This window comes from Podarcis melisellensis, assembly GCF_964234715.1.
Source record: "Podarcis melisellensis genome assembly, chromosome: 16".
Classification (NCBI taxonomy): Eukaryota; Metazoa; Chordata; class Lepidosauria; order Squamata; family Lacertidae; genus Podarcis; species Podarcis melisellensis.
The window spans coordinates 19,384,366-19,407,763 of NC_138533.1; the positions used below are offsets into that span (position 1 = coordinate 19,384,366).

General features: G+C 46.4%; 1 protein-coding gene across 1 annotated transcript in view; it reads left to right on the plus strand.

Annotated features, from left to right (window-relative positions):
* KSR2 (kinase suppressor of ras 2) overlaps positions 1-23,398 on the plus strand; it is a gene marked incomplete at its 3' end in the record, with an annotated part of 186,466 nt that overhangs the window by 81,767 nt on the left and 81,301 nt on the right. The window contains exon 5 of the mRNA XM_081892157.1: positions 7,966-8,147. Within this exon, the coding sequence (XP_081748283.1) occupies positions 7,966-8,147 (182 nt within the window). The remainder of the gene's footprint in view (positions 1-7,965; positions 8,148-23,398) is intronic.

Here is a 23,398-nt window from a genome sequence, read left to right on the forward strand (position 1 = left end):
GGAGCCGCCCAGAGTGGCTGAGGAAACCCAGCCAGATGGATGGGGTATAGATAATAAATTATTATAATTATTATAAACAAACAAGTTTTTAGCAGGTGCTTAAAAGAGTACAGTGAAGGCACCTGTCTGTTGTCAATAGGCAGGGAGTTCCAATGTTTGGGTGCTGCCCCATTGAAAGATGGATTTCTTGCAAATGAGGAAGGTCTTCTGTGTGCCATTTATAACAGAGCAAGGTCCACAGATGGAAGTGGTCGAGTGGACATCTATGGGGCAAGGTGATCTCTTAGCTAAACTGCAACCCTATATTTGGAGAGGGCTGGGGGCAGGGGTCTGCTCTTAAGTAGCTACGCCTTCCCCGGCACACTCCATTGCATGCCCAAGGCTACAGCCGGCCTTTCGTTGGCCTTCACAGCAATAGAGGCAGATGAATGATGTCAGGCATTGATCATCATTCATCTCCCCTCCTCCTCTTTTAAATTTATTTTCCGGAGAAGGGTGGGGGGAGGAGGGGGTTATGGGGAAAATCTCTGCTGAGAATCACTCATCCTTCCTAATAATGAGAGCTGTCACTGGCGCTGCTCCCTAGGAAATGATTTTCTCGGTAAATATTTAGCCTGTAACTGATTTATGGGTGGAGAGAGGGAGAAAAAAGAGGAACCCTCCTGAAACTTTGTTGGGCTAGGAACAGGGCTCCAGGGAGCGGGGATGAGCACGACATTGTGGGGATGTGTTTATGTGTGTGCTGGGGGTGTAGCCCCATTTAGCTGTCCTTACCAGGCCTGGTTTGGAGGCTCCAGCTGGTGCAAAGTGCCGTGGCTAGACTGTTGGTGGGGACAGTCCATTGCTAGGACATAACCCTGGAGCTCTGGGGTTGTGATTCCCGCATTGCAGGATGTTGGGCTAATGACCCACGGGGTCCCCTCTGACTCTATGTGTTATGTGCTGAAGTTCTCACCCTGGGCCAGCAGGGGGATACTATAGATAGTTATGCAAATAAGGGATGGGAAGTGACGTTCAGTGATTGGATAGTTTTAGAATATTTTTACAGTTACGTTGTACTGGAGCTCTATATAAGCAGGCTGACTGAACCTTTCAGTTCAGTTCAGTTCTGGCCTCTGAATAAACAAGAGCTGTTTGAAGAATCACTGTGTCGTCTGATATGTTCACCCACAACTTAACACTATGATTCCAGATCTATGATTCCATGCCCCAGTGGGAAACCCACAAACAGGGTCCTCTACACCTGCAATTGCCAAAAACTAGTATTCAGAGGCATACTGCCTCCAACATCGGAGGCACAACAGAGCCATTCATGGGTAGCAGCCATTGATGGAGCCTCCAACTCCATCAATAAAATAATAAGTGCACCAGAAGAGCCCTGCTGGGTCTGGCCAAGGGCCCATCTAGCCCAGAATCCACTTCTCACCATGGCCAACCAGATGCCATGATCGGAAGCCTGCAAGCAGGACCTGAATGCAACAGCACTCTCCCCACTGGTGCTTCCCAGGGGCTATCCATAGGCACTGTGTCTCCTGAAGCAGAAGTAGAACATACTCACCATGGCAAGCAGGACGTGAGTGCAATGGAGCTGTCCCCACTTGTGATTCCCCCAGTGACTGAGACTCAGAGTCACGTTGCCTCCCAACAGCAGGAGCTATTATTTTTCATCTCCCTGTCTCTTTGGGACACAAGAGTGTTTGTGGCTTTGAGGACCGCTGCCGTCTGCTCTGACTCTCGGATCTCAGGCCCCGAGTGTCTCCCTTTCCTCTCGCTCTCACATGGAATCGCAGCTGCTTGTAGAGATGAACACAAAGGAGTCTCTTGACATGACAGTCCTTCTCACAACTTGTCACCAGCAAAGCGCTTCCAGCCCGCCTGGTTTTCGGAGTTTGTCATTGAGATCTGAGGTGCTGGATGTGCTGAAAGTCTGTGTGTGTGTGTGCCTCTTCTGTGGCATGTGTGAGACTGATGGCATCATTGGTGCTAATGACCCAAAACTGAGTGATAAATGGGAAGATTTTGGGAGAAGAATATGAGCTTCTGCAGAGTCATGTTCGTAGAATAAATGCTGCAGAAAGGCGTTGGGTTGAAACTGGAGACTCAAGAAGGAGGGGTTGGCCTGCCCAGTAGGGAATGAGAAGTGTGTGTGCTTTTTGTGGTGGCTTTCAATGACTACTAGTCACACTGCCTATATTTTCCCTTCAGTATGCCTTTGACTTCCAGGGACTGGGAATTGCAGGTAGGGAGTGGTCCTTGTTATGAAGACCCCTGAATGTAGCAGTGCTCTGGAGAGCAACTGCAGGGGCACCAGAGCCCACCTATATAGCAGACCTCCAACAATATAATGATGTTGTCTGATTTTTACTCCTTTTTATGTTGTTGTTACTCCAGTTGTTAGGTTTTCTTTGCTGCAATTTGTACTTGTTAGTCGCATCAAGCTCAATTTTATTATAATGACATAAGGATGTAAGATGCTCAAAGAGATCATTGAAACAATGCTGAGAAGTACTGGGTGAAAGATGCTTAATAAAACTGGCAGCTGGATTCCGAACTAGTCCAAATTCCCAAACACCCTTCATAGCCTGGTCTGCATCGATACCCCAATCCGCTTTTGGAGTAATCTCACCCGGGTGTTACAGAAGCATGAAGAAAAGTGCTAGAATCCGGTTCTCTCGGGGAAGGCTGCAGCAGCGTGACAGGTTTCAGGGGGTCCTAAGCAAAATGCCAACCATGACCCCTCAATCTGGATGCAACCCACTTGTAGAGTTGGGGGTTGAAGGGGCACCAGGTGGGGAGCCAGGTCAGGTCCAGGGCTCAGAGCTGACAGATGGACATTAGGAGATCCCTGGACCTGAGGCTATCAGGCAGGAGAACCCAGAATTACTCCGCAGACCACAAGGCCCTGTAAGGCCACAATCAGGACCCCTTACAGGCACCTTTTCCTGATGCACTAGATGCCCCCATGACCCCTCACTAGACCAGGGGCACCTAGCACGTGGGAGCCTATGGAATGGAGAAAGAGATCCCATCTTCAGGCCAGAGGCCCTGAAGTTCTCCACGAGTGGATGGAGCCTGGAGGAGATAGCTTGGAGGCAGGAGCTTGAAAGATCTCATTCTGTGGTCCACCTCCCTTGGGGAGTCTTGAGTCATTTACTTGGAGCCATCCATGGCATTGTTTCGGACCAAAATATGGCAGCGCTCTTGCTCCCTCTCCTGTGGTTTCCAGCAAGTGGGATCCAGAAGCATACTGCCTTCAACCATAAAGGTAGAACATTGCCATCAGGACTAGTAGCCATTGATAGGCTTCTCCTCCATGAATTTGTCTTTTAAAGCCATCCAAATTGGTAGCCAACTTTTGTCTCCCGCGAGAGCAAGTTCCATAGTTTAACTATGTTCTGCATGGAAGTCCTTTCTTTTATCTTTCCTGGTTCTTCCAACAACATTCAGCTCCATGGCATGCCCACCAGTTTGAGGATTATCAGAGAGGGAGAAACATGTTTCTGTGTCTTCTTACTCAATGTCATGCATCATTTTTTCCACCTAAATCATGCTGCCTCTTACTCTCTTTAAACTAAAAACCCTGAGCCCTGCTGGATCAGGCCAATGGCCCATCTAGTCCAGCATCCTGTTCTCACACTGGCCAGCCATATTCCCCAACGGGAAACCTGGAAGCAGGACCCAAGTGCAAGAGAGAAATAGACCCCCCCAATCCACTTTCTCCAGGCCAGGCATAATGTTCTAATTTTATAGCATGCAGCTTCTTCCTCATCTTTTCTCACAACTAAAAAGCCCCAGACGCTGTAGCCTTTTCTCATAGGAGAGCGGCTCCATCCCCATCGATCATTTTGGTTGCCCTTGTTCTGAACCTTACCCAGGAGGACCCAGAAAGGTGATGGCTGGGCCTTGGCCATAGCGTGGCTATTGTTAGGACAGCGTGAATGATCCTGTTCCAGCTGGCAGGGGTCATAGGAGGAGTAATGCCGGCCACCGAGCCTGGAGGTTGCGCAACCTCCCTTTGATTCAATTGTCCTTTGGGCTAATGAAAGCAATTGGCTGCAGTGGGTCCCCTATCCAGCACAAGATGTGGAAATGAGCGTCACATTTTCCTGTGCTAGGAAACAATTAGCACATTAGGGAGAGGTTGTATAATTGTTTTTCTTTCTCTTCCCCCCTCACCTCCCTCTTTTGCAAGCTACTTTGGCCAGCTCTGGAGGTTCTGCAATGCAGTCATTTCCTACGGAGGGCTTCTCCAGATGCCCAGGGATCTGACGGGCATGTGCTGCCAACAGGCACACAGGAAGGATGTCTGCTGTTGGCTGGGAGGGCAAGCACCTGGCACCATCACCTTCCCTTTGCGTGACCTTTTAGGGCCCCTTTCTCTTCTCCGCGCTTACAAAACAAAATGAGTTGGGATCCTAAATCTGGAACCTGAATATAGATTTATTTCTAATGCAGCTTTTCATCCATGCGCAGAACGACACCATTTGCGTAGCGCCGTCGGTGCATCACGCGACAATGGGGCAGTTCGTTGTGGCAAAGACAACAAGAGATCCTGGTGCACTTTAATCATCACCAGCAGTTTCATGCTGAAGTCTCCCTTGGAAACTTTTTGTTGGTCAAGACACTGAGGTCCAGCTCCAAGGGCCTCTTGGTGGTTCCCTCACCTTGAGAAGTGCAGTTACAGGAAACCAGGCAGAGGGCCTACTTGGTAGTGGCACCCGCCCTGTAGAACGCCCTCCCACCAGATGTCAAGGGGATAAACAATTATCTGACTTTTAGAAGACATCTGAAGGCAGCCCTGTTCAGAGAAGTTTTTAAGGTTTAATGTTTTATTATGTTTTTATATATGCTGGAAGCTACACAGTGTGACTGGGGCAACCCAGTCAAGATGGGTGGGGTACAAATAATAATATATAACAACAACAATAATTTATTATTTATATCCCACCCACCTGGCTGGGTTTCCCCAGCCATTCTGGGCAGCTCCCAACATCATAATAATAATAATAATAATAATAATAATAATAATAATAATAACAATAATAAACATCAATCATTAAAAACTTCCCTAAACAGGGCTGCCTTCAGATGTCTTCAAAAAGGCAAATAGTTTTTTATTTCCTTTACATCTGATGGGAGGGTGTTCCACACGGAGGGTGCCACTACCGAGAAGGCCCTCTGCCTGGTTCCCTATAGCTTCACTTCTCACAGTGAGAGAACCGCCAGAAGGCCCTCAGAGCTGGACCTCAGTGTCTGGGCTGAACGATGGGGGTGCAGGTGCTCCTTCAGATATACTGGGCCGAGGCTGTTTAGTGCTTTAAAGATCAGCACCAACACTTTGAATTTTGCTCAGAAATGTACTGGGAGCCAATGTGGATCTTTCAGGACCAGTGTTATGTGGTCTCGGCGGCCACTCCCAGTCACCAATCTAGCTGCTGCAGTCTGGATTAGTTGTAGTTGATAATGATAGTGATACTGATAATATCAACAACAACAATAATCTGGAATGCAACTGGTATTCAGTATGACCTGATATGAGGCGTCTTCTGCAGTTTTTATGAGTCCACCACCCCTTGTGAATCATTCACGCTTGCTACAGCTCCCCCCATGATGATGGGTACCTACTGTAGAATCTCCAGCTTCTGATTACATAATGTTTTTTTTGTTGGGGAAGGATGGGGGGGGGGGGAAGAGCGTGTCTGCTAACCATCCTTCACTTTTAGAGATCCTATTTCAGTGAAGCATTTAATACTGTGCTCCATCATAGCCGGCTTACAGGAGTGTGCTCCCCGATCTAGGAAGTTAACAAGGTTTTTGCTTAGAGCTCAGCGTCGCTGCTTGGCTGAACTTGCACGGTTCGAAGGAGGGGGGCAGGGAGAGCTCTCCACAAAGAGGGAAATTGCCTAGGAGACAGAGATGGATTGAGGCGGCTATTCCTAAAACACCTGTCACTTGGGTGTAGGGGGCAGGAGGAGGCGCAAGATGTATCATCCCAGTCTTGACATAAATCAGGGTGTTTGCAGCCTAGGCAAGATAAATTGGGAAGAGTTAATGGAGAAATAGCTGAGCAGAAATGGCCCCAGTTGACTTTGTCGGGGCTGAGTTCCAACGGCCCGTTTCCTTTCCCGCCACAAGAGGGCGGAATGATCCGTCCTGGTTCCTGGTGAAGAGGCCCCCTATTCCTGCATAGGCTGCACAGGCTGAGATGGGGAAATAATTCTGCTCCCAGAAATTCTCCCTTGCCAACACTGAGAGAGTGAATGTCTCTCAGACAAGTGGGACCTGCTGCACAATAAGGTAAAGGTAAAGGGACCCCTGACCATTAGGTCCAGTCGTGACCGACTCTGGGGTTGCGGCGCTCATCTCGCTTTATTGGCCGAGGGAGCTGGCGTACAGCTTCCGGGTCATGTGGCCAGCATGTCTAAGCCGCTTATGGCGAACCAAAGCAGTGCACGGAAATGCCGTTTACCTTCCCACCGGAGTGGTACCTATTTATCTACTTGCACTTTGACGTGCTTTCGAACTGCTAGGTTGGCAGGAGCTGGGACCAAGCAACGGGAGCTCACCCCGTCACGGGGATTCAAACCGGCGACCTTCTGATCAGCAAGTCCTAGGCTCTGTGGTTTAACCCACAGCGCCACCTGCGTCCCGTGCTAAGTTTTGAGTGCTAAGTTTTAATTTTTTTTTTTAATAAATATTTATTGGAATTTTTAATAAAAGAAATACAAAAATAATAAACAGCATTGCTTTGTTTTTACAAGATTTCATAACATCTTTAGACTTCCTCACGTCTCCCGCTCCCACTTACATCATTAATAAATTTTTATCAAGCAAATTATCATCTTATTTGCAATTTTATAACCACTTGAGTGCTAAGTTTTAAATTAGCAATAAGCATGCCTCAGATTAACCTCGTTGGCTTTTGTTTCAGCCAGGCTCTCTCCCAGCACACTCTGTTCCATCCACCCTCACTCCCATTTTTTTAAAAAAACATTTATTTATCTTCCACCTTTATCTCCCAAGGATACCCCAAGGATGTCAAAGTGGTGAACATGGTTCTCCTCCTCCTCCCCATTTCATTTCATCCTCACAACGACCCTGGGAGGTTGGCTAAGAGACGGTGACTGGCCCAAGGTCATCCAGTGAGCTTCATGGCTGAGTGGGGTTTTCAAACTCTGCTTTCGAAGCTTCTGTAAATCTGGGACTGTCCCTGGGAAATAGAGACGCTTGGAGGGTCTGAGATCTGCACCGTTCTATCCCATTAAAAGCTCGAGCAAACAACTAGAACATCTTCTGTCTGGCACCTCCAAGAGAGATCCCTAGAAGCTTTTGATGGCTGACCACTGTCAGAGGCAGGATGCTAAGCTAGGTGGGTCCTTGGACTGCTCTGTTGGAGCTTCTTGTCTGTTTCTTCTGACCTTTAGTTGTTGAGCTGTCCCATTGCCAGCAGAAGCTGCCAATCACCCGCCCAACTGCCAGAGCATCAGCCAATCAACACCACCCATTGATGCAGCAACCAATAACATGCACAATAGCCGCTGACAGCAACCAATCTAACGTCCACCCTACGCACTGTCCATGTATAAGATGACCCCCACTTTTTAGCATGATTTTTAATGAAACAAACATAGTCTTATATAGTGGTACCTTGGTTCACAGCCATAATCTGTTCCGGAGATCCGTTTGTAAACCAAAACAGATTGTAACCCAAGGTGTGCTTTTGCCAATGGGGCCTCCAAAAAAAAAAATGTTCGTAATAAAATAAAAATAAGGTTGGAATCCAAAAAAAGGTTGCAAACCGGGACATGCGCTTCTGGGTTTGATGTGTTTGTAATCCAAAATGTATGCAAACCAAGACATATGCAAACCAAGGTACCACTGTACACAGAAAAGTACTGTACGGTATGAATTATCTTCCTTCTGCTGTGGTTCTTCCTCATGCCTTGCCTTCTCCTTTTCCCTCAGAGTGAAGAAAAAGAACAAGCCGTTGAACCTCAAGATCCACAACAGTGTCGGGAGCTGCGAGAACATCCCTGCCCAGCGCTCCCCGCTTCTCTCAGAACGCTCCCTACGGTCTTTCTTCGTTGGACACCCTCCTTTCCTCCCTTCCACCCCTCCTGTCCACACAGATGGCACCTTCTCCACTAGTAAGTCAGCCGTGACGTGGGGATACAGTGGGAGAGGAGGAAGGGGGCGGGTTGGTAATCATGCCAGAGCACTGAGCACGCATTGCAGGGGGTGGGGCCCAGATAACCCTCTGGGGTCCTTACCGATCCTACAATTCCATCAAATTCCATGAGGGTGCTTGTGGGCTGGCGAGAGTATTTCCACACAGGCCTGGCTTCCAGAACCGGCTTTCGCTACACAAGGTGGAATGAAAGTAACCACATTTCTAGATAAGAAAGCTGAACCCAAATTTTTGCAATGGTTTGTGTGTTGGTTTTAGAGAGCGCCCCAAAAGATTGATGATCAGTCCCTCTAATTCCAGTCCCCGGGCGATAAAGTGCCATTCGTTACGTAGCCAATAAATTTACTTAGTTATTTATTTCATAACATTTGATGCACGGTGCGACCGTAACCAAACGCCCCCCAAAGGAAACCTCCAAGCTACAGTGGTACCTCTGGTTGCAAACGGGATCCGTTGCAGAGGGATCCGGACGGATTCCGTCCCATGGACCACGCTGCACCGGTTTAGTGCAGCACGCGGGGACTCACTGAGGGGTGGCTTGGTTCGGGGGTGGCTCATGGGCTGGTTAAACGACCCCCATGGGCTGCTTGTGGCCCATGGGCCTTAGGTTGCCTACCCCTGCACTAGAGTCTCATGAGCAAGCATGCCTTACCATCTTTGTAAGCTTGGTGAGTGGGCGTGGCAACTTATTGGGACGACTTTGTGGCTTCTATGCCATTCTGACCTCCTTGCCATTCTTGGACTCCTTTGACTTGGACTGCTGCTTTGATTCCTGCATTGTTGGGGTTTGGACTAGACTGACCCTCGGGTTACCTTCAAGCTACAATCTTAGCCCAACTAGCTTTGCCTTTCCTGTCATCAAGCCTGAGTGTAATGGCTGCTGGGACTCATTACCTGTTTCTAAGGGTGGGGGACTCGGGTGGCGCTTTCTGTGTGCTCTGGAACTCGTCATGGTGTCCCATTGCACCAGAAGCAGTTTACTCATACTGGCCACATGCCCTAGAAAGCTGTCTGTGGACAAACGCTGGCTCGCTCGGCCTGAAGTGAGATTAGTGCTGCAACTCATAGTCACCTTTGACTGGACTTAACCATCCAGGGGTCCTTGACCTTTACCTTCTAAGGGTGGATCTGTGCACAGGAAAATAACCACTATAAATACGTCAGAAATTAGATCGTTATAACAAAAGAAAAAAAAACCTATGGAAAACCACGTAGAAAAATTTTCTGCTCTTTGGTGCCATCTGGTGTTGCATATTCATAACACATGCAAATCGTTGTTCCTGTACTAATGTAGCTGAGTCCCCAGTATATATCTCTTATCTTTGCATCAATAAAGATTTCTTCCTCAAGGAAGAACCTCTGCTGTTGTGGAGTAGACAGGGAGACACCAGCAGGCTTGGGAAGAACACTGCAGTTTGCAAAAGCACAACGTGTTTTTTTTAAAACACACATATCCTGGGGAACAATTACCCCCAAACAGTCTGTTGCCTGACTGTCAGAGGAGGCAAGTTGGAAAACTAGGTGCGTGAGAGTAATACAATGGAGTGTTATGGGAAAGGGCAAAGATGGCCGGCTGGAACAGCAACCAGGAGCACTTGGTGCTGCAACATTCTGTTGTTGGATCCACTTCTTTATTTAAAATATAAATGATCCTGCTGCATCAGGCCAGTGGCCCATCTAGTCCAGAATCCTGTTCTCACTGTGGCCAACCAGATGCCTGTTGGAAACCTCTAAGCAGGACCTGAGCACGAGAGCCCTCTCCCCTCCTGCGGTTCCGAACAACTGGTATTCTGATGGTTCAAGTAGAACATAACCATTGTGGTGAGTAGTGGGAAGCCTTCTCCTCCATGAATTGGTCTACCCCAGGGGTAGGCAACCCCTTTTTTAAAAATAATATTTTTAATTAATTTTAACATATAAATTATAAAATGTACCACGAAGCTTATCACTTATACAATATTTTTGGACTTCCATCAGCACCTCTGATGATCCACCGTTTTCACCACTTCTTATGCATTTCTTAACTTTATATTGCCTTTACATTTCTCTTAACAAATCATCCTCCCCCTTATCCATTTTTACAATACTTCTAATAATACTCCTCACAAAACATCTTGCAACCCTACAAACGTCGTCTGCTCTTCACAATTATTTTTCAAATAGTCCGTAAATTTACTCAGGGGTAGGCAATCTAAGGCCTAGGGGCCGGATGCGGCCCAATCGCCTTCTAAATCCGGCCTGCGGACGGTCCGGATTTAGAGCCAGTGTGGTGTAGTGGTTAAGAGCGGTGGACTTGTCATCTGGTGAACCGGGTTCGCTTCCTGCTCCTCCACCTGTAGCTGCTGGGTGACCTTGGGCTAGTCACACTTTTCTGAAGTCTCTCAGCCCCACTCACCTCACAGAGTGTTTGTTGTGGGGGAGGAAGGGAAAGGAGAATGTTAGCCGCTTTGAGACTTCTTTGGGTAGTGATAAAGCGGGATATCAAATCCAAACTACTACTACTACTACTACTACTACTACTACTACTCCTCCTCTTCTTCTTCTTCTTCTTCTTCTTCTTCTTCTTCTTCTTCTTCTTCTTCTTCTTCTTCTTCTTCTTCTTCCGGGAATCAGCGTGTTTTTACATGAGTAGAATGTGTCCTTTTATTTAAAATGCATCTCTGGGTTATTTGTGGGGCATAGGAATTCATTCATATTTTTTCCCAAAATATAGTCTGGCCCCCCACATGGTCTGAGGGATGGTGGACCGGTCCATGGCTGAAAAAGGTTGCTGACCCCTGGTCTAACCTTCTCTTAAAGCCATCTAAGTTAGTGACCACCACTGCCTCCTGTAGGAGCAAGTTCCATCGTTTAACTATATGCTTTCTTTTATCTGCCCCAAATCTCTCAACTACATCTGTATAGCAGACCTCCAACAATATAATTCTGTCGTCCTTTTTTTTTGTACTTCTTTTTAAATTACTTTTGTTAGGTTTTCTCGGCTGTGATTTATATCTTTATTTGTTAGCTGTCCTGTCTTATCTTATTGTAACAAGGGAGGATATAAATGCTCAGAGAAAGGAAACAAAACAATTCCAAGTAGCACTGGGTGAAAGATGACTGAACCGGTAGGTCCCTATTTATAAAACTGGCAGCCATATTCTGGACTAGTCTAAACCCCCAAACACTCTTCCTAGCTGGCTCTACATGGATAATACATTTTTAAAAAAATACTAATCTACTGTAACTTGGAAATTACAAAAGCATGGAGAACAGTGGCAAGATCATGCATAAGAACCCACTTTGTCCATCACCACCATCACTTTTAATTTGTATACCGTCTTTCTATCTTACAATACCCAAGGCGGTTTACAAGCCGAAGAAACAAAGAATGTACACCTTATAACAATCTAATGCAATACAAAAATGTGATAATAAAACATAACTTTAAAATACGCAAGCTACATCAAATAAAGTAACGTTCAGCATTCATTAGACTAGTATAGAATAATATTAAATATCAGCATATAAAAATTAAACAGAAATCCACTCTTAACAATTACCATACAATAAATAATTTCTAAACTACAGTGGTACCTCTGGTTGTGAACAGGGATCCATTCCGGAGCCCCGTTCGCAACATGAGCAGAATGCAACCCACATCTGTGCGGGTGATGATTTTCCACTTCTGCGCATGCGCATGACGTCATTTTGAGCATCTGCGCATGTGTGAGTGGCGAAACCCAGAAGTAACCCTTTCTGGTATTTTCGGGTCACCGCGGGATGCAACCTGAAAATATGTAACCTGAACCGAATGTAACAAGTACAATCAATAAAACAACGGCAAGGCACAGTGCATAAAATAATACAATACAAATTGAGAAGCAGAGACTGGAGGGTGGGGCAGGGCAGGTGGAAGGAGGCCTTGCCTGATGAAGTCTCTTTCCTCAACCCTCAGCATCTTCATGTCACTGTGGCCAACAGCAAACAGAAGCACTTGGTGCTGCAACATTCTGTTGCTGAATCCATTTCTTTATTTAAAATATAAATGATCCTGCTGCATCAGGCCAGTGGCCCATCTAGTCTAGCATCCTATTCATGCAGTGGCCAACCAGATGTCTGTTGGAAACCTTCAAGCAGGACCGAGCACAAAAGCCCTCTCCCCTCCTGTGGTTTCCAGCAGCTGGTATTTAGAAGCATTGCTGCCTCTGACCACGGAGGCAGAGCATAGCCATGGTGGCTAGTGGTCATTTCTTTCATTTGTCAGTGAGAGAAGGGAGGGGGAGAAACCCCATCCATGCAGCAAATGTCGTCAAAACAGGAGAAGACGTCCGGATAGAAGGGGTCAGGCCATCCGCGTCGCTGCCTGCCATCGGTGTTGCTGAGGTTTCCCTTCTGGCAGTTTTTGCTGACGTCGCCGGTGACATGGCATGCCCCAGATCACCAAGCCAAGCTCCTGCTTATCTCCCGGGGGGACATGATTTCCTTAGCAAGTTAAATAGCAGCTCCAAAGGCATTTCTGTGGGCTGTGTGTGTGCCTTCTGGCTCTTGACATCAGTTGGCTGTTGAGATCTTTCCAGAAGCAGCCAGGCCTTTCTTAGCATCATACAGTGGTACCTCGGGTTACATACACTTCAGGTTACAGATTCCGCTAACCCAGAAATAGTACCTTGGGTTAAGAACTTTGCTTCAGGATGAGAACAGAAATCGTGCTCCGGCGGCACGGCAGCAGCAGGAGGCCCCATTAGCTAAAGTGGTGCTTCAGGTTAAGAACAGTTTCAGGTTAAGAACGGACATCCGGAACAAATTAAGTACTTAACCTGAGGTACCACTGTGGTGTATATGTGTGTGTTTTGTGTGTGTGTGTGTGTGTGTGTGTGTGTGTGTATATATATATATATATATATATATATATATATATATATATATTTAACATATCATTTTCAACAATTATTAAACATACTTTTATATCTTATACATTTTTTTTACTTCCATCAATCACATCTGAAAATCTTATCCACTTAATTTACATTTCTTACTTTCACTATTACATTTAAGTATCATAACTAATATCTCTCTTCGCAATATTTCATATATTCCTCCTTACAAAACTTCTTGTAGTCCGACTAGCGTAATTTGTTGATTACAGCTGCTCTTCAAATAATTCGTATATTACTTCCAATCTTCTGTGAATCTCTGGTCCCGCAGGTTTAAAATCCTTCCTGTCATTTTGTCCAGTTCTGCATAGTCCTTTAATTTCGTCTGCTATTCTTCTTTCGTCGATATTTCTTCTTGCTTCCATTTCTGGACCAACAATACTTTCTTAGCATCTTCTTATTTCCCATCCTCAGAGCTGCAGGGAGAAGGCGGATACTTTGGGAGCTGTTGCCATATTTTGCCTGGATGAGGAAAGGGGTTGAGTGTTGTGTCTCAGTGCTGGGGGGTCTGCCTTGCATGCAGATGCTCCCAGCTTCAATCTTTGGCATCTCCAAGCAGGACTGGGGATGCCCCCCCATCCATCTGAAACCCTGGAGGGCACAGACTACTGATGGACCAATGGTCTGACTCTGTATAAAGCAGCTACCTTTGCCCATGTTAAAATCAGTGCTTTCCCCCAGTACCATGAGGACTAGAATCTTGCTGTTATTTTTAAGGGAACCTCCACAGCTTAATGGTAGAGAATTGGCTTTGCCTGCAGAAGGTCCCAGGTTCATTCTCCAGCATCTCCAACTAGGACTGAGCATGTCCCCTGCTTGAAAACCTGGAAAGCCGCCACCAGTCAGTAGAGACAGTGCTGAGGTAGGATTGACAGATGGGTCTGACTCTGTATCAGGCAGCTTTCTATGTTCCTACATTGGATTGAGCTGCAGTTTCCCCAGCTCTTTCCCTGCAGTGCCCAAGATTATTGAATTCACTGTTTATGGCCAGCAGAAAACAGGTTCCCGTGCCAGCAGAATCACTGGCTACCTGAAACATGGCCTTCTCAGTGGTGGCCCCAAGCTTTCCAAGTAAGTCTCATTCTGCCTAGGAATGGATGAATGTGTCAATTTTAGTTTCTCTTGATTTCTCATTTTTCCAATCTTAAATTTAGTTCTGCATCAGTTTGTATTTTTTTTTAAGTCCACATGAAGTTTTGTGCAAATTTTTGTGGGCATTTCACCTAATAGACATCATTTTGTATGCATTTTTGCCCGATGCCTGCATTTCCCAGCCTGTTTTCCCTATAATAGAATGTACCTTCGTCCCCCCCCTTTTTTTTGCTGGTAGAAGAAAATCCCCCTTTGATTGTTTGTTTTTTTGGACGGAGAGCTACATCTTGAAATATTGAAGAAGAGCTGCATTTTGGTCCCTGTGTGTTGTTTTCGGGAAGTATGAATTAGTCAACAAACTCCCCCCCCCCTAGCTCTGCCCCCTCTTTGACAGTGGGCAAAGGTGGTGCTCATTTTCTGACAGCCCTGGCAGTTTCCCTCCTGGTGCTGCATCTAATTAGCTGTTTCCTGCTGTGTCGTGCTATTTGTTCAGTTCTGTGTAGTTATAAAAACAATCACTGGTTTTGATTGTTACATACTTTTGCTTTATGCAATGAAGCACTCCAAAGTGTCTAGCTTTCCAGCAGTGACCACACCTTGGAAATAATATTGAAGTTGCTGCTGGTCAGTTTGCGGTGATGCAGAGACAGGCTTTTCTCCTGGTGGGACAGGTATTGTGGAACACAATCCTTGCTGAAATACAAGAGGTCCTGTCTGTACTGGCAACCCTGACTCTTGAAGATACACCTGTTCATGCAGGGATTCTCTTGACCTGAGTTGTATGTTCCCATCAGTGTATTTTTATGGGAGTGGCTTATACCTTCTGGGATGGAGAACCTGCTCCAGGTATGACAGCAGCTTCCTTTGCCGCTCACCTAGGCTTCCTTCAAGGCACCCCAGCTGACTTAAATCCAGTTCCCGAATCAGGGGTGGACTTTGGTAATCTTCGGTCATATGACTATCTGAGCGAGCCCAAAATTTGGTGCCCCCAAGTGGATCTTCTCAATCTTCGATCTTCTCAATTTTGTGCCAATAATAATAATAATAAGTATCATTTTCATTTTACACTTCTGGAATTGCTGGAATCCCTTGGACTTCCCCCCACCCTCCCCTGATTTCCAAATTTCCCCTTATTTCTTTGCATCTAATTACATTTTTCTAATTTATCTCTTCACATCCCCTACCCTTTTTAACTAATATTACATTATACGTGCTACAATAATCCTGCTAACACTTTTAAGTATACACAGTGGTCTTTAAGATATTTTATAAACCTTTTCCACTCTTGAATGAATTTCTTGTCATTTTGGTGTCTGATCCTCACGGTCATCTTTGCCATTTCGGCATAGTCCACCATCTTGGTTATCCATTGTCCTTTGGTTGGGACTTTTTCTTCCCTCCACTTCTGAGCAAGTAACATTCTTGCGGCTGTTGTCGCATACATAAACAGTCTTTTAAATTCTTTTGGTATTTCATCTCCTATCAATCCTAGTAAAAAGGATGAAGGGGTGCAAAATTTTATCAGTTTTCGCCCCCTTCATCCAGTGTCCTGTGGGGTGGGGGAACTGCCTGCACCACTGGTGCTACCAAAATGGAGCTCCCGCTTCTGGAGCACTCAAGAGATGGTCATCCATCCTTGGATACAATTGGAAGTTTAGCAGAATGCTTCTGACCCTCAGGCAGGCAATTCTGCACCTTTGGATTGGGGGCATCTGTGTCCTAGGATCAGCTGTGCAGCTTTTCAGCTTCATCTCCTTGCAGAACTCAGCAGGGAGGAGGGAGATGTGGACAAGCCAGCACCATCTGGCTCTGCCTGCCATTGGCTCTGGCTTCACAACCTGTTGGGTTCAAGAGAACATCAGAAGAGCCTGCTGGATGGGACCCATCTAGTCCAGCACCCTGTTCTCACAGAGGCCAACAACATGTCCCATGGGGAGACCTGCAAGTGAGACCTGATCACAAGAGCCCCCTCCTGATAGGTGCGTCAGGAGTGAGCCAGCAATAAATCACACAGAGTAAGTGATGTTAACTCTTTATTGGAAGAAACAAGATCTGGCAAGGAGTGCCAGGCCTAATGCACAGCAACTCTTTGGTAGGTTGTGTCCCTATGAGCATAGCTGGCAACTTTTCCAGTTTTTCAAGGAAAAGTCCCTTATTCCGAATAGGATTCCTCGCAGGAAAAGGGGAAAGTTGACAGCTATGCCTATGAGGCAGTTGCAGGGACTGAAGGTCCATGCCTTCCCACAGCCGCCTAAGTCTCCTCCTCTCTAGGATCTTTCCCAGGCAGCCTGAGACTATGCTGGTGTGCCCACCTTTGCTTCTCCTGCTTCATACCTCTCCTGTCTGGGAGACCAGGGTTGCCAGTGTGTGGCGGGGAGCTTGTAACAGCAGGAGGGGGAAACACCCTGGCTTCTTCTGTATCATTTTACTGTTGTTAGCCACTCTGAGCCCGGCTTCAGCTGGGGAGGGCGGGATATAAATAAAATGTTACTATTCTTCTTCTTCTTCTTCACCAGTCTGACTTATCTCTGCCTCTTGGCTTCCCTCTTCCCCTGCTTCTGCTCCCGCTTCTGGGCTGCTCTCTGCCCCAGCCTCTCCCTGCTCACTAAACCCTGTTGCCTCTTCAGCTTCCGACACCACCTCCTCCCAGTCTTCTTCCTCCGACCACTCACCAGTGGAGGCAGATTCTGACCGCTGCCCAGCCGATTTAATTCTTCTCATCTTTCCTAGGTCTCTCCCCTCTGCTACCCGCTCTCCAAAAATCCTCAGTGACATCCCCCCAACCTGCCCGATTTCCTCCATTAGTACTCTCTACCGAATTGTGACTTTCCTATTATTAAATTGTCAGTTTGCTTTAAAGGGCTTGACTCGGAGATAATGTAGAAGTGTGTATTTTGCCGGGCGACTTCACCTCTTTTGACCCCCTTTGGTTGCCACCCGCAAGGAGACGCAACAAGGTGTTTAGGACAAGCTGTTTGGCTGCATTCGGGAACGGCAGATCAGCAGGTTAAGAGCTGGGTGTGTTTGAAGCATCGGAGTGCTTAATGGCTAAAAGCACTTTCTTCTTGAAAGAAGAAAAGCCTCACTTTTCTTCTTAGATTCCCAACGGGATGGTGTGATGTTGGGTTCCACCCTGCTTTCATTCCCTTGTCTGAGTGACTTCCCATTTTACTGGAAGTGTGAGGTTCAGCTTTCCTGACAAGATAGATGGATATTTCATAGTATCATAGAATCTTAGAGCAGGAAGGCACACCGAGGGTCATCTAGTCCAACCCTCTGCAACACAGGAATCTCAGCTGAAGCATCCATGGCAGATGGCCATCCAACCTCTGCTTCAAAACCTCCAAGGAAGGAGAGCCCACCACCACTTGTGGGAGTCTGTTCCTCTGCTGAACAGCTCTTACTGTCAGAAAGCTTTTGCAAATGTTGAGTCGGAATCTCCTTTCTTGCAATTTGAAGCCATTGGTTTGAGTCCTACCATCCGGAGCAGGAGAAAACAAGCATGCTTCCTCCTCCATTTGACAGCCCTTAAGATTTTTGAAGGGACATGGGTGGTGCTGTGGGTTAAACCACAGAGCCTAGGACTTGCTGATCAGAAGCTCGGCGGTTCGAATCCCCGCGACAGGGTGAGCTCCCGTTGCTCGGTCCCTGCTCCCACCAACCCAGCAGTTTGAAAGCACGTCAAGTGCAAGTAGATAAATAGGTACCGCTCCGGCGGGAAGGTAAACCGAGTTTCCGTGCACTACTCTGGTTCGCCAGAAGCGGCTTAGTCATGCTGGCCACATGACCCGGAAGCTGTATGCCAGCTCCCTCGGCCAATAAAGCGAGATGAACACCGCAACCCCAGAGTTGGCCACGACTGGACCTAATGGTCAGCGGTCCCTTTACCTTTACCAAGATATTTGAAGATGGCTATCATATCTCCTCTTAGTCTCCTCTTTTCCAGGCTAAACCTACCCAGTTCCTTCAAGCGCTCCTCATAAGACTTAGTTTCCAGATCCTTGATCATCCTAATTGCCCTCCTCTGCACATGTTCCAGCTTGTCAACATCCTTCTTAAATTGTGGTGCCCAGAATTGGGCACAGTATTCCAAGTGTGGTCTGACTAAGGCAGAATAGAGTGGTACTATTACTTCCTTTGATCCGGACACTATACTTCTGCTGATGCAGCCTAGAATAGCATTAGCTTATTTTGCTGGTGTATCACACTGTTGACTCATGTTAAGCTTGTGGTACATCAAGACCCCTACATCCTTTTCACGTGCACTGCTAGAAAGCCAGGTGTCCCCCATCTATATTTGTACATCTGGTTCTTCCTAAGTGCAGAACCTTACATTTGTCCCTATTGAAATTCATTTTGTTAACTTGCGCCAAGTTCTCCAATCTGTTAAGGGCATTTTTAATTCTGATTTGCTTACAAACAAACATAAACACGACTAAGCAGTTTGCATTGCCATTAAAATTTTTGCAATATAAAACTTTGAGGGCATAATCTAAACCCTTACTTTAATGGTGGCAGCCAGAGACTGAGTTGCCCTATGGATAGCTCAGTTGGTTAGAGCGTGGCGCTGATAACGCCAAGGCTGCGGGTTCAATCCCCCTTTGGGATACCTGCATAATCCTGCAATGCAGGATTATGCAGAAATACCTATTAAAATACAGGTAGTAAAAACAGCACAGCACTGTTTAAAAGCCATTTCCTTAAAAGCAGTCAGCTCCTGAAAGCCTGGTGGAGCAAGAAAGTCTTCACCATGGGGGATAGCTTAGTAAGTAGAGCATAAGACTTTTAATCTTAGGGTCATGGGTTCGAGCCCCATGTTGGGCAAAAGATTCCTGCAATGCATGGGGTTGGGCTAGATGACCCTGGGGTCTCGTCCTACTCTATTAGCGTATGATTCTATGTGCATATTCACCTGAGGGAGCTGAAAACATCTGGGGAAGGGCCATAGCTCAGTGGCAGAGCATCTGCTTTGCATTCAGAAGACCTTGGGATCAACCCCCAGCATCTTCAAGCATGGCTGGGGAAGACTACATGCTGGAAACCCTGGAGAGCTGCTGCAAGCCAGTGTCGGCAATATGAGCAGGATGGAGCAGTGGTCTGACTTAGTATACTGCGCCTTTCTGTGTTTCTTTGTATTTAGGGAGGGGCTGCAGCTCAGGAATACTAAGCGTGCCAAAAGCTCCAGCTTCAATCCCCTATGGCATCTTCCAGGTAGAGCTACACGGAACCTTCCCTGGAACCCTGGAGAGCTGCTGCCAGTCAGTGTAGACAATACTGAGCTAGGTGGAGGAATGGCTCAGCATAAGGCATCAGTCAGCTTCTCCTGGATGGCGTCTCGGCACAGTTGAGACCAAAGGAGGAAAGCTCAGTGCTCCACGGCGCAGTGGATGCGTCGTCGCAGCTGGGCTGTTTATTTGAGTGGCTCGGGTCACCTGCTTGGCCCCTCTCGCTTTCCAGGCGGGTGAGTGCAGTCCAGGTCTTGGGCCTTGTTGTCACACCTGCCTGTCAATGGGAGACAGCCGTGGCCTGCGGGGGCCCTTCTGCCGTGTCTTCTGTCAGTGCGGGAGCGGGAGAGGCGTGACCTTCCCTTTGTCACCCTCTCCGTTATGCCAGGCTGCTAATTTCCCCCCGCCGTGGCTTCTGTCAAGGCGAGATGGTTGATGCCAAGAGAGGACTATCACTCGCAGCCCTCCCTCAACTTCGCCTTGGCCTGGTGAGTCCTTCGGCCTCGCTGCCAGGATTCTTAAACTTCTGATGCTATCGAAGCACAGGGATTGCAGTTTCCAAAGCGGGAGGTGATGAATCGACCCCCCACCACCCCGAGAAGCCACAGGGACTTCTGTGACTTCTGGGAGACCTCCTTCTGAATCCCAGGTTCATTTCTAAAGCCTGCTTTCAATTGAATGGAAGATGCTCTCTGCACATGCTCAAGAGCAAGTCCACCCTTTCTGGATGCAAATTTGAGGAGCGATTCAGCTAAATCCTTGCATGAGCAGAATCATTCCTGCTTCTGTAGCAGGACTCATCCTCCCTCTCTTCCCCTCTCCATGGGCCTTGTGCTGTCCCCAAATCTTCTGGTTGTTTTTATTTTGAGGGGAAACTAATTTTGGGGATTGAAATCCAAGGCAGATCATCATCATCATCAACAACAACCTTAAGTCTTCTCATGCTCGCTTGGCAGTGCCAAGCCCCCAAAGTTCATTTGTGTTCCAGAGCCAAGCTAGCTTTGGTGACATCTAATATTGGAATCCTCTCTGCAACTTCATTGCTTAGAGCTTGGTTTTCCAACCTTGGGTCTCCAGCTGTTTTTGGACTACAATTCCCATCATCCCTGACCACTGGTCCTGCTAGCTAGGGATGATGGGAGTTGTAGTACAAAAACAGCTGGAGACCCAAGGTTTGAAAACCCTGGCTTAGAGGTTCAAGGAGTGTGTAAAATGGCTTCCATGTTCTTTTAGAGGAAATCGCTGCCAGTCCATCTTTTGAGGATTAAAAACAAAATGAGCTTAAAAACAGCTCTCCCCCCCGAAACCCATCAAGGCTCTTCCAGTTCAACATTTCTGTCCTCTCCCTCCCTTGATGCTCCACTGAACACAGTGTGCATGTGTCTGTGTGCGGGGTATTGTTAATATCTCAGATCCTCCATCCATCCTCCCTGTAATGAAAATAATTACCTGCGAATCACGGAGGGTCTCGCTGCTTTGTTCAGAGGTTATGATTCCTGATACACTTTAATAATAATTTTTTGACAATGAGCATGTTACGGAAAGTAATTAAATCCCCTCAGCCACTTCCCCACCCTGCCCCCATCTCTTTTAAAACAGCGTGATTTAATTGAGGCCAGCTGAAAGTTAGCAGAAATAAATTGTGGGTGATAAAGCAAAGGTTTTAATTTAACTTCAGGTAAGTAACTTTAATTGTCTGCTTGTTTGCTTCACAAAGGATGGCGGGGGCAGAGGAGGGGGGCACATTTGTATAATGTGATTTAGTGATGAGCAAACAGCATTTCAGAATATAAAAGGTCCTTTTGTACTTCTACGGACCAGATCCTTGCATGGTGTAAACTAGCTTTCTTTTGGGACTGTCAGCAGGTAATCTTTATTTAACGCCTAGCTCCCAAGGTATTAATTCCCCGACAGAGAAAGGAGCAAATCTTGTTGACACCATCTTCAAATGGGGGGAGCAGATGCTGGATGAGCAGAACCACAAAGCAGCTGATATGTATCTTGTCCAGGGCATCACAGACAGGCCTGAGGACCAGGCTGTCTTGAGGACTTTGTTATTTGCTGCTTGGATCAGAACATAGTTGTTCTTTTTCACTTCTCTGATTTTCCCCCCATGTAGTTGCTAACTCAAGAAAAAAAAATCAAAATAAAAGGTAACATATTCATTCATTGCTCTACCCACGTTTGCCTTTGACCCCCTCCTATCATTGGGTAATACCTGAAGGAAACTGATTGGCTGCTGTTGGATATGTGTTTGGTGACTAATATTATAATCAGTGCTTTTTTCTGGGGGGAGGCAGGGGTACTCATACCCCTAAACATTTTGTGAATCTAAGTTTGGCCTCATTGAGGGGCAGTATTTCAATATGAGTAGGAAAATGAAAGTACCCCTAAACATTTTGATTAAGAAAAAAGCATTGTTATTATATTTATTATTAATTATTATTATAATATGCTGCCTGTTCTATAGACTGGGGCTCAAGGTGCCTTACACAAATCAAAAGAACACAGATCAACTACAAAGATCTCAAAACACATGAAAGAGATTTATTAAAAAGTAAAGGGAAAGGTAAAGGGACCCCTGACCATTAGGTCCAGTTGTGGCCAACTCTAGGGTTGCGGCACTCATCTCGCTTTATTGGCCGAGGGAGCCGGTGTACAGCTTCTGTTTCATGTGGCCAGCATGACTAAGCCACTTCTGGCGAACCAGAGCAGCGCACGGAAACACTGTTTACCTTCCTGCCGGAGCCGTACCTATTTATATATTTGCACTTTGACGTGCTTTCGAACTGCTAGGTTGGCAGGAGCAGGGACCGAGCAACGGGAGCTCACCCCATCGCGCGGATTCGAACCACAGACCTTCTGTTCGGCAAGTCCTAGGCTCTGTGGTTTAACCCACAGCGCCACCCGCATCCTTTATTAAAAAGTAGTTAAGCTGTAATCAAATTAAAACAATATAAAAAAACAAATGTATTAAAACACAAACAATAAAGGCAGCAAAGTACTATTCAAAGCTCTTTCCTTAAAAAAGTAAGTTCCAAAAAAACCACCAAAAAAATAACAAAAACCCTGTCAGTTTGTCATGGAAAACTGGTGTCAAGGCTGGTTAGGAGCTGACCAGCAGTAACTCCCACTGTTTCAGTGTAGCTATCTCCTTAGACCTTCTGATCGCCAAGCCCTAGGCTCAGTGGTTTAGACCACAGTGCCACCTGCGTCCCTTGAAAACCGAGGTATCACTGTATTATTATTATTATTATTATTATTATTATTATTATTACCAGCATCTATGACGGATAGCCAGCCAACTTCTGCTTAAAAGTATCCAATGTAGGAGAGTCCAGCACCATTAAAGTATCAGCGTGCTTTAAATGTATAGTTTGAATGTGGCAGTTCTTGGGTCTTTGCATAGCGGTCGCCTCCCCTCCCTGCATTTTGCTGAGATGCACATTGATGCGGTGGAGTTATTCCTGAGCAGCAGCAGAGGGAGCGCTGCTCTCCTCACAGGAAGCCACATGCAAATGTAACCTTCTGAAATGGCACATAATTAAGAACGCCTCAACCTGCAATATTAAAATGGGATATGAAAGCAAACAGAGGCGTTCATATCCTATGTTAAAAAAACACCCCGGGAACGTGTTTGCTGAAGGATTGACAGGTATGCATAGGAAACCCAGGGGTCACTGCTGGAGTCTTCCTGGCCGTTTCAGCTGGTCAGATGTCCGTGGGCCCAGCTTGCATCCCTAATGGATGGCATTTGGGTCTCCGAGAATCATATTTGATTTTCACTTGGGTACCGAAGAGCCTCTGCTGTTAAAATAAAGCCAATGCTTGTAACTGTGCCCAAATGCTCTTTCTATAAATCGTTCTCTCTAGGTTAAACAATGCATTTATTTTCATTATTATTACAAGTGGAAACCTATAGTATACCCTCCAACATTTCTCTGATGAAAATAGGGGCGTCCTATTCAATAATAATA